We start from the raw sequence: 12,510 nt of genomic DNA, 5'->3' as shown, positions 1-12,510 counted from the left end.
TGGGAAAGTGAAATCGCCCGGTCGGGCGAACTTTCTGGATTCGGCGCTGCTTCTTCAAACGCCCGGTCGGGCGTTCTGGGATGGTGAAATCGCCCGGTCGGGCAAACTTTCTGGACTGTGGACGATGCTCAGCGCACAAACGCCCGGTCGGGCGTTCTGGGATGGTGAAATCGCCCGGTCGGGCGAACTTTCTGGACTGTGGACGATGCTCAGCGCACAAACGCCCGGTCGGGCGTTTTGGAGGTGTGGATTCGCCCGACCGGGCATTCCATCTGCCTCCTCCATTCCCCTCCTAATGAAGTTTGAAACGCCTTCCCGAAGCCTTTGTCTCATTGATCTCGTGACGGGCCTTCCGGGCAGCTTAAGGGGAGTCGTGGTCGGGTCAGCCCGGGCCTTGGACTTCCCGTTTATATCATCCTCTCCCTCTTGAGAAGGATTTGTCCTCAAATCTGGGTCGTCCCCTACAAAATCAAACGGGCTCAAGTCAGCCACATTAAAAGTACAACTCACGTTATACTCACCGGGAAGATCAATGATGTAGGCATTGTCGTTCACACGCTCTAGGACCATAAATGGGCCATCCCCTCGCGGGGCAAGCTTGGATTTTGCTTTGTCGGGAAAACGTATTTTCCGAAAGTGTACCCAAACCCAATCTCCGGGGTTGAACAACATTTTCTTTCGCCCTTTGTTCACCCTTTGAGCTACTTGTTCCCCCCATCTTGCGGATTCGTTCTTGCACTCGAGTGTGCAAGTCTTGTACAAACTTGGCCTTCTTCATCCCACCTACATCAACCATATAAGACAAAGGCAAATCGGCCGTGGACAAGTCCAACGGGGTGAGTGGATTGAAACCATAGACAACCTCAAAAGGAGATTGTTGGGTGGTGGAATGTATGGTCCTATTATAAGCAAATTCGGCTATAGGCAAACATTCTTCCCAAGAAGTTTTATTTTCAAAAACCAAGGCACGGAGAAGAGTTCCCAATGAGCGGTTTACGACTTCCGTTTGACCATCCGTTTGGGGATGTGCGGTGGTAGAGAAAAGAAGTTTGGTGCCCATCCTACCCCAAAGCGTTTTCCAAAAGAAACTCAAAAATTTGACGTCTCTATCACTTACAATAGTTCTCGGGACCCCATGGATTCTTACAACCTCCTTGAAAAATAAACTAGCAATGAATTTGGCATCACTTGTCTTCCGACATGGAATGAAGTGAGCCATTTTGGAAAACCTATCCACCACCACAAAGATGCTATCATTTTTCCGAGGAGACATTGGGAGACCTAGAACAAAGTCCATGGACAAGTCTACCCAAGGATGTGTAGGAGTAGGCAAAGGGGTGTAAAGACCATAATTGTTAGATTTAGACTTGGCTTGCCTACACTCTAAGCAACTACTACAAAACTTTTCAACATGCTTCTTCATGCAAGGCCAAAAGAAATGCTCACTTAGTATGTCAAAAGTTTTAAGCAACCCAAAATGACCCATTAGGCCCCCTAGGTGAGCCTCCTTAATCAACAAGTTTCTCAAAGAGCATGAAGGTATGCACAACCTATTCTCTCTAAAAAGATAGCCATCCAACTTATAGTATTTATCAAAAGCACCTTTTTCACAAGCTCCGTAAATAGAAGAAAAGTCATGATCATGCTCATAAAGGTCTTTAATAAACTCAAATCCAACATATTTGGAGGCACACATAGTAAGCACACGCTTTCTCAAACACACGGTATCACTCACAAGTAAAGTGCCATCATGCAAGGTCTCAAAAGGCTTCCTAGAAAGAGCATCGGCAACCACATTGTCCTTTCCCTTCTTGTACCTAATGACATAGGGAAAAGTCTCTAGGAAAACACTCCATTTAGCATGCCTTTTATCAAGTTTATGTTGACCTCCTAAGAACTTAATAGACTCATGATCCGTGTGTATCACAAACTCCTTGTGCATCAAGTAGTGTTGCCAATTCTCAAGGCAACGGACTATAGCATACAACTCCTTGTCGTATGTGGGGTAGTTCAATTGGGCTTGATTTAGTTTTTCCGAGAAGTAAGCTATGGGCTTACCCTCTTGCATGAGAACTCCCCCGATCCCCACACCACTTGCATCACACTCAAGTTCAAAAGTTTTATCAAAATTGGGGAGTGCTAGTAAGGGAGCATGCGTGAGGTCATTTTTCAAAGTACTAAACGCTCTCTCTTGCTCCTCCCCCCACTTAAACTCAACATTTTTTTTGACAAGGTGGTTCAAGGGTGAAGCTTTTGTGGAAAAATCCCTAACAAACCTCCTATAGAAGCTAGCAAGGCCATGAAAGGACCTAACCTCACTCACATTCCTAGGTGTTGGCCATTCCCTAATGGCTTTCACCTTTTCCTCATCTACCCGCACTCCTTCCTTTCCCACAACAAAACCAAGAAACACAACTTCCTCAACACAAAAAGTGCATTTAGGCAACTTGGCATATAAAGTATGCATTCTCAACACTTCAAGCACATTCCTAAGATGACTAGCATGCTCTTCAACACTACGACTATAAATCAAGATATCATCAAAATATACCACCACAAATTTCCCAATAAAAGGACGAAGTACATGATTCATCAAACGCATGAATGTAGAAGGGGCATTAGTCAAACCAAAAGGCATCACAAGCCATTCATATAAGCCAAATTTGGTTTTGAAAGCGGTTTTCCATTCATCTCCCTCTTTCATGCGAATTTGGTGATATCCACTAGCCAAATCAATTTTAGAAAAACATATAGAGCCACAAAGATCCTCTAACATGTCGTCTAACCTAGGTATAGGGTGTCTATATTTGATGGTGATTTTGTTAATTGCCCTACAATCTACACACATCCTCCAACTTCCGTCCTTCTTAGGTACAAGAATGACGGGTACGGCACAAGGAGATAGAGATTCACGAATTAGACCTTTGGCAAGGAGTTCCTCGACTTGCCTTTGTAGCTCTTGTGTCTCCTTGGGGTTCGCCTTGTATGCGGCCCGGTTTGGGAGTGATGATCCCGGCAAAAGGTCAATTTGATGCTCGATCCCCCTCATGGGAGGGAGTTCACTCGGGAGTTCTTCCGGGAATACATCTTCAAATTCCTGCAACACACTTTGGACAATCAAAGGATACGGGTCAAGGTTAGTAGCTAAGCACAAATCCTTACGGACCACGAGGAGAACGGAGGGGTGATTGTTTAGTGCCCACCCAAGGTCGGTTTTACTAGCTATCAAACATTCCTTTCCCCCTCTTGTTTGTGGGTGCTCTCCTTTGGGCGCTTTTATTTTTCTCTCACCACCCCCACTCTCACTTGGCTTTTTTAGCTCACATTCTTCTACTAGCCTTTTTTCCCTATCTCTCTCTCTTTCCTTTTGTAGATGTTGGCTAGCCTCAAACACGGCACTAGGTAGCAATGGCTTCAAACGAACCTTCAACCCGTTGAGCATGTAGAAATACTCATTCGTGAAGCCATTTTTGTAGGCCCTTCTATCAAACTCCCATGGCCTCCCTAGCAAAACATGACATGCCGTCATAGGAATGATATCACATAGGATGTCTTCCTCAACTTCTCCAATCTTCAATGGAACTTTGCATTGAGCCTTCACCCTCAACTCTCCGGAGTCCCCTAACCATTGCAATTTGTAGGGGTTTGGGTGTTTAAGTACCTTCAATCCCAACTTGGCCACCAACCGGTCACACACCACATTTGTACAACTCCCTCCATCTATGATGACCAAGCACGTCTTGGACTTCACCTTACACTTCATATGAAAGATGTTGCACCTTTGCTCCTTATGCTCCTCAAGGTTGGGTTGTACATTGAGCATTCGGAGTACAACCATAGCCCTTAAGGGTGTATCTTCTTCTTCGCCACTAGAAAAAGCTATGTCGGTGTCCGGGCTCACTTCTTTAGTGCCCACACCCTCCCCATCTTCTTCATCTTCCTCACTATACACGCTACCATCTTGCCCGATAACCATTACCCGTTGGTTTGGGCACTCGCGTGCATAATGGCCATACCCCTTGCACTTGAAACATTGAACCTTCTTGTCTTCCATAGGGGCTATAGCTTTAATAGGTTGAGTACCCGGTAGAGCCTTCGCGATCGGCCTCCCTTGGGTGTTTGGATTGGCCATGTTTTCCACCTTCTTGCCGGGAGCACTCCACTTGCTAGTCCCCGTCCCTCCGGTTTGGCTAGACGCCCATTTAGCCCGGCTAGAAACCAACTCCTTACTTTGCCTCTCAAAAGTGTCGGCAAACCCAATCACCTCGTCCAAGGAAATTCCCCTCAATGCCTCCACTTGCACCTTGTGCTTCAAGTTGATGTTAAGGCCATGGATAAATCGATCTTGAGTCGCCTCTTCTCGCTCCTCCACCCCTACCTTGCTCATCAATGATAGGAGTTCATAGTAGTACTCCATTACGCTCTTCGTCCCTTGCTTCAAATCTTGAAACTCCCCTCGAAGTCGGAGGAAATAGGACTTTGGTACAAAGGTAGTCCTCATGAGCTCACACAACTCCGCCCACGAACCCACTTCCCCTCCCCTAACCATCCTTCTCCTCCTCATCGTATCATTCCACCATGTATCCGCATTGCCACGAAACTCGGCTATTGCCACCTTCACCTTATCACCTTCCAAAAAGTTATGGAGTGAGAAAATTTTGCTCATTTGTGACTCCCATTCCAAGTAGGCCTCGGGATCAAACTTGCCGTGGAACTCGGGAAATGTGTGCTTGATAGACTTGGTGGGATCATCATACCGCGGCTCCATCTCCTCCTCATAGTTTCTATATCTTCCATGCCTACCATTCCACCCATGGTGCCCCATGTTTCCATTTCCTCTTCCGCCCATCATGTTCCCGAACCTACCATTCCTATTCCCATTCCGTCCTCCTCCTTGTCCCCCGCGCCCCCCATGATCGTACCAACCATATGGCTCTTCCTCTCCATTACTCCCCTCGGAGGCATCATGATGTGTGTGATTGCTCCTAGGGGTGTTTGACCTTGATAGTCGCACGGCCTTCAAAGCGTTGAGCTCGTCGTGGAGAAAAGTTTGGTTTTCATGGATGGATGCTTGGTTCACCTTGAGTTCCTTCAAATCCCCGAACATAGCATCTTGAGTGACATGCATTGTGGTTTGGCCTTCTTTTAGATCCCTCAAATCCGTCATAATTTTTTCCATCAAGTTTTTCAACTCATCCCCCGCCACACTAAGACTCGTGCTCGCACCCGGTTGCGGATCCCCCATCGTGGTGGATCTAGTACGAGGTGGCATTCACAATGGTACCTACAATAAGAAATAAAAAAAAAAAAACTAGGATCTAGTCCTAAGGGTTAGTAAAATCCACACTCACACACACAAGAAGGGGAGATTTTAGTAAGAACTCACTTCCCAATTGGTAATCCCACCCCCAATTCACTCACCAATGTCACTCGGAAAAAGGCTTAGAATATAGTGAGGGCTAGGTTCACTCACTCTCAATATCCAACTTCCAAAATGCAAGCGCTAAGACAAATCAATCAAGGTATACACATAGGCAATATAACCAAGCAAGTAAGGCCAATCAAGCATGTGAAAGTAAGGTTCAATGCCTAAGGAAGCTAACAAACAAACTTAGTTGAGCTGAAAATTTATGTAACTCTTGGCTGATCTTTAGGAAATTTTTTTGATATGGCTACCCAACCCCAAAATTGATGAAACTTGGTAGATAACAAGATTAAAGGGTTTAGAAAGAGGGAAAAATATCCCCAATATAGCAGGTTTTCGAGAAGACCCTCGATTTTACGTTTTCCCCAAATCTGTCAAACTAGGGCACAAAACAGGGCAGCAACTTCACACATTAATTTGACCTATCAAATGATAGAATTTTTGGCTGAGATTTTTCAGGACAATAGTTCATATATCAAGGTTCATGCACACCAAAAATCAGCTCAATCCTACAACAATTGACCAATAAACAAGCAAAGGCTAAAACAAAAGAAATAAGGAAAAACAAGGAAAATGAAATTTCATAGAGGTTTAAAATCAAACACTTGGTAGGCACCTAGGCTCTAGATACCAAATGATAAAGGTTCCTTGTGAGGGAAACCTTCCATGTGCCCAAGAAATACCCAAAGCGGTGTTTGATTTCAATTTTTTTGTGTTTTCAAAGATAAAGTAAAGATAAGTTGAGCTAGCCACAAAAACTAAACTCAAAATGGTGTTGGATGGAGAGAAAGAAGGTGAGAAGAAAGTGTAAAGAAGGAGGAATCCTCTTTGAGGACCTATGACCTCCCACAAAGAGATGTGGGCAACCTAGGCTACTTTCACCCAAAGCAAACACTCCATTGGCTCCACATTCATGACTACACAACCATAAATGCATACCTATACTTGATTTAGCCAAATGAACATAAAACAAGCAACCTACAATGTAGGAATTTGGATAGAAATCTCACATGGGAGATGCTCTCAAAGGAGTCTTCATAATAACATTCATCAAAGTCTGCCCTTAAAGTCTTACAAAAAGGATATTTATAGTTAGGGTTGGAAACCCAAGAAAAGGGCTAAAAACACAAGGAAAATCGGATGTAAAAGTTGAATCGCCCGGCTGGGCGTTTTGGGAAAGTGAAATCGCCCGGTCGGGCGAACTTTCTGGATTCGGCGCTGCTTCTTCAAACGCCCGGTCGGGCGTTCTGGGATGGTGAAATCGCCCGGTCGGGCAAACTTTCTGGACTGTGGACGATGCTCAGCGCACAAACGCCCGGTCGGGCGTTCTGGGATGGTGAAATCGCCCGGTCGGGCGAACTTTCTGGACTGTGGACGATGCTCAGCGCACAAACGCCCGGTCGGGCGTTTTGGAGGTGTGGATTCGCCCGACCGGGCATTCCATCTGCCTCCTCCATTCCCCTCCTAATGAAGTTTGAAACGCCTTCCCGAAGCCTTTGTCTCATTGATCTCGTGACGGGCCTTCCGGGCAGCTTAAGGGGAGTCGTGGTCGGGTCAGCCCGGGCCTTGGACTTCCCGTTTATATCAGTCATGCACATTAGTATCGATAGGAGGGGCTTCTTCGTATGGAGCATGCGAGTCACTCTCATCACACTGACTTCCTCCACCCAAAGCTGACTAAACCCTAACAGCAGCATCGGATACGGTCTCAGCTTCGGCTCCCGTTGCACGATCTTTGCCGAAGATCAACTTTCACGTCTCCCACAGAGGCCATGACTTGTTGCGCATGAACTTTGCCTTAGGGTCGAGCTGCACAAAAACATAATTAACCAAGAATATACATAACGAAGTAAACAAATTAACGACGTACATCAGACCCATATTTACCTGAACAACATGTTCCCACTGCTCGTCGTCGATGTCTATCTTGTAGTCGCCTTTGATGTTAAACCCAACACCAATCCTCTCAAGTATACTACGTAGGCTGCTGTAACTTGTCTTCCAAGACAAGATTTTGGAAGCAATACGGGGAGTGCCCTTCAGATTAGTTGTTGGAAACTCCTGACAGATGTTTTCTTCACACTTTTGGAGATAACCTGCGCGGGAACCGTTGTCTGATTTCCATCCCAAAGCGACCAGTTCAGCCAAAGTCGCGGCTAAGATTTCTTCTTCCCGATGGATCCACATAAGAATCATCCGATCACCTTTTTTTAATTTCCAACGAGGTTTGTCAGGGTTTCCTAAGAAGATAACGCAAACAATTCATAGTAAATAATACAAACTCGAGTCATCAGTGAAAACAAATGCAAAGAGATTTCAGAGGTACCTCGTGGTGCGCTACCACCCACGTTACCATCTCCCACGACGGCCGTGTACTGTGACATAATAACCTGAATATAAAGTTAAACATTGGAAGTCATCACTTCAAACATTAAACTACAGAAGAGAAGCGTAAAGACTACGTAAGGGAAACACTTACCACCTACCGTCGAGAAAAGCCAAAGAAAACAGGATACACGGTCATGGAGGTGCGGGTACTATTTATATGAGTATAAGCACGCGAAGAGGAACCCAGATTTGGAGGGGAAATGAAATTCGACTTTTTGGATTGGGCGCGTAGAGAAAGATGAACGGGGTTAAAACCAGCAAATTGATAAAGCAATGAGGACATAAGTGTCCATGCAGATGTGAATAGTAAGTCAAACTATCACATCACATCAATTCTGCATCACAAATCATGTTGAGCAAACGGGTGCAATTATACACGCATTGGTGGGCCAACGCGTTTTATTTCTTCCTAGATTTATTTCTAGTCAATATGAATTAGTGATAGGCGAACACTCCCTTATGTTGACAACACAATTTAAGAAACATGATTGTCGATGACCTAAGTCCCCCTTCATCCAGTGACACTTACAAAATTATTTTCTCACATTGGCAAACATCACCAACAATTTAATGGAATAATTATTAATTTATACTTCAAGCTATGCCTTCTATTTTGTTTCTTATTCACATATATTTTAATATAATAGAGACATTTGACATGCTACATGTTTTAATAGTATGTAATTAATAAATCTTAGTAGAAAAAGATAATAAAAAAGTAATTAGAGTATTATTAGTGGAAAATGGGGTCCACTCATTATAGAGAAAAAATACCTAAAAATAAAAGTGGACTATTTTTATACTAGCAGATACCAAAATGGAAATAATCTCTATTTTTAGTCCTATAAGATAATTAATTATTTTAATATATTAAAACACATCATCAAATTGAAAATAAATGGCCACTTAAAAGGTGAAACATGGCATTTTGAAGGCACCCACTTAGAGCATCCACAATAGGGGAGGACATCCCGGCGGACATTCCGCTAGGACATTCCGGCGGACAAGCACAATAATACAAATTCACAAATTCACAAATACGCAATTACAGAATTAAAATTTCGACACGAATACGGGAAAAATGCAACCATTTTATTTCAAAAAAAACATACATATTTAAATTAAAAAAATACATAGTTCACCAAAAAAAAAAGAAACATCCCAAAGCATCGACACACGCGGCCCTCATCCCACTCCTCATTGTCCCCTTGGCCAGTCCCAGTGGCACTCCCTCCAAGGGGTGGGAGCCCCTAATCGCGCCTCATACTGTCGATGACCCCCTTCAGCATCTCCTTGTGTAAGGGGTCACCCGTCATTCTCCTCGTATGACCTCTATCATGCTCTACTGCTTTTGGAAGCGCGCGAGGTGGGTGAGAGCGGGACTGGGCTCTGCCCTAGGAGCTGCCGATAGGACCTCGTGGAACCCACTGGCGCTTCCCCTAGACACCCACATCGCGGTCTTTTGCCCAACCAGGCGACGGCGGCGGGGAAGCAGTTGAGGGGCCTCTTCGGCATCGTCGGGGAGGTCGTGGGAACCGACACTACTGTTGTACTCACCGGAGGTGTTGAGCTTCGTCCGCTTAGGTCAGCCAGCGGCAACACCCGCATGAAATTTGGAGGAATCCTGCAGCACAACATAGGCATCCCAGTATTTAAACGTGTCGAACTTCCCCTTCTCGGGGTATACTACTGCAAAGACAAATTCTTCACATCATCCATGGACATACCGCTGGTTATTGTGCGGCAGTTGTTTTCGTAGATGCCGGCAAATCGGGTGATGGCCCTCCTCACCCGCTCCCACTATTTCCGGCAGGGCTCCGCCACGTGATACTTCCCACCAGCCGGGCAGAATTTGACGTAGGCCTCGCTAATGCACGCCCACATCCTGTCGATAGTCTAATTACTATCGATAATGGGATCTTCAACTATACTGACCCAGGCCTTTGCCAGAGCGATGCCCTCCTCCTCACTCCAGACGGTCCTCCGTCCCTCATCGGCCTTCTCCCCCTCCTCCCCCGTACGCGAGGACTCACTATTGCCCCTGCCCTTGCCCTTCTTCTTCGACTTCCCCGCCAAAGCAACCCGTCCCCCTACTGTCGGTTAACCCTGAGTGGGAGGCTCCCTCATCGGAGATAGACCCAACTCCTGCAGTGAGAAAGTCTCAATGACGATGAACTGATTCTCTAGTGGAGTACTTTGGGAACCGACGGACAATAAATCCATGTAGTGCCGATAGACAATTTCCCCAGGTAATTGGGGGACCCCCACTCTGCTACCTCTGCTCCAGCAGACATGCCCTGCATCATATTGGGCATCATCATCCCGCTCATCTCGGGCATCATTCCCCCCATCCCGGCTGCCATCCCGGGCATCATCCCGCCCATCATCCCAGCCGTCATCCCCCCCACTCACCCCGGGCATTTGGGGTACAATCCCACCATCCCTCCCCCCATCCAAGGGTACATATTATAGTACCCGCCCATCATCCCCGACATTTGGGGCATCATCCCCCCACCTCCAACCGAAAACATCGGTGTTTGTGACTCGCTCGTGGCAAGAGAATCACTGTCGTGCTCCATTTATCTTCAATATAAATGAGAGTAGAGAGAGATAAACTCGTTAATACAAGTGGTGCAAATGAAATGAAGTGCAACGAGCCGTATATATAGAGTTTTAAAAAAACTCAAAAATTGGAATGTCCGTCGAGTCACCAAATAGCGGACGAGATGACGGACGTCCACTCATTACCGCGGACGACCTCTTGTCCGTCTGGGACATCCGTCGCCGGGATGTCCGTCGCAATAGTGGACGTCACCGACGGACGAGCCGCTCACTGGTCGGACGCCGTCGAGACGTCTACTATTGTGGATGCAAAAATGTGACTACATACAAAAATGGAAGTGTTGTTTAGTCTCAGTGCCTTGCGGGAGAATGGTCGTGCTGTTGGGCCAGTGTTAGAAGGTGTGCACCTATTTTTTTATTTTCTTTTCAAATTTAAAATTTGTTATTTTATATACTCCCTCCGTCCCATAAGAATATGCACTCTTTTCAAAAATATGCACTTTCTAATTTTGGAAAGTCTTTTCTTTCTGTTGAGGTGAGACTCATTCTTCACTAACAATACGTTAATTACTTTTTATCTCTAGCTCTCTTACTTTACCAATTTTACATTAAAACACGTGTCGAACCCAAAGTGCATATTTTTGGGGGACGGATGGAGTATTTATTAATTTATTCTTCTGTAAAATAAAAACCTAATAACATAAAAAAATCACAATTCGCCTTCATTTATAAATTTCATTCTGACATAATTTTAGATATTAAAATCAGAGTACAATTATCAGTATTTATTTAATGTAATTTTAGAAATTATAATTAAGTATAATATTTAGTTATTAATTTTCATTTTAAAAACTAAGGATGCAAAATGTTATTTTGTCATTTGGTATCAAATCTATCTATTCATTACACTCATGTTTCATTATAAATTTAATACTTATATAGACATGAGATCCACATTTTATTAATTTTTTTCATTCATTTTCTTTTTGTTTTTTTAAAAAGATAATTTAATACTTATATAGACGAGAGATCTACATTTTATTAACTTTTTTCGTCCATTTTCTCTTTGTATTTTAAAAATCCGTATGAGTCAAAAACAGAACTAAATATTTCGGATGCGGGTCTTGTCAAATTGGATATAAATTGGGTTTTAATTTGAATGAAATGGTATTGTGACAGCTACAAAAGTCAATATTAATATAATTTGAAATTGAAATTGAAATTGAAATTGAAATGGGGCTTCATTATACATGGATTTAAATAACGCTTTTTCCCAACTTTCTACTCCATATTTAAAAATTAATGTACTCCCTCTAAGAAGATGATCCTTATCTTGAACAATATAAAAGTTTATGCAATTTTATTTTGCGTATTAGACGAAGAAAAAAAAATAAGACATAAAAAATTAAATAAAGATAAAATAGTTTATATTTTTAGTAATGAGTTATTTTGAATATAATCACTAATTAAAAAGAAAAATAGGTCATCTTTTGTGAGAACAAATTAATACATTTTTGAGTAAAAGTCAAAACTGGTCCTCAACATATGTCCATTTTATGATTTTGGTCTTATACTTTATCTTTTAAATTTTTATATCCTAAACTTTTCAACTCGGATCACAATTGGTCATACGCTAACAATTCCGTCAAATTTTAAACGGTTTTAACCCGATTTTGACTGATTTTTAAACGATTTTAACTCGAATGGGAGTGCTAAAACCATCAAAATCGGTTAAAATCGGGTTAAAACCGTTTAAATATTGACGGAATTGTTAGTGTTGGACCAATTGTGATCCGAGTTGAAATGTTCAGAATGTAAAATTTCAAAAGATAAAATATAAGACCAAAATCGTAATATAGGCATATGTTCAGGACCAGTTTTGACCTTTACTCTTATCAAATTTTAGTCACATAATTCTGGATGGGGATTTGATTAGAGCACACTACCACTTCTTCGTCTTCTTTAGCTCTTCATTATCTCCATAATAGTTTAATTGGACGATTTCTCTTTGTATTTATTTATGATTTTGGAAATTTATCAAATTTTAGTCCCATAAGCACACTACCACTTCTTCGTCTTCTTTAGCTCTTCATTATCTCCATAATAGTTTAATTGGACGATTTCTCTTTGTATTT

General features: G+C 43.2%; 1 protein-coding gene across 1 annotated transcript; it reads right to left on the bottom strand.

The window, feature by feature from the left end:
- Positions 1–2,620: 2,620 nt before the first annotated feature.
- On the bottom strand, positions 2,621–5,630 carry LOC121795708 (the record flags this gene model as incomplete). The annotated part of the gene is made up of 1 exon (XM_042194289.1): positions 2,621–5,630. A coding segment is annotated over exon 1 (2,652 nt), but the record flags the coding sequence as incomplete, so codon positions are not given.
- Between the last annotated feature and the right edge of the window lie 6,880 nt (positions 5,631–12,510).

The sequence above is a fragment of the Salvia splendens genome, chromosome 3 (genome assembly GCF_004379255.2).
Source record: "Salvia splendens isolate huo1 chromosome 3, SspV2, whole genome shotgun sequence".
In the NCBI taxonomy this organism is placed as follows: Eukaryota; Viridiplantae; Streptophyta; class Magnoliopsida; order Lamiales; family Lamiaceae; genus Salvia; species Salvia splendens.
This window is presented reverse-complemented; position numbering and strand designations above follow the sequence as displayed.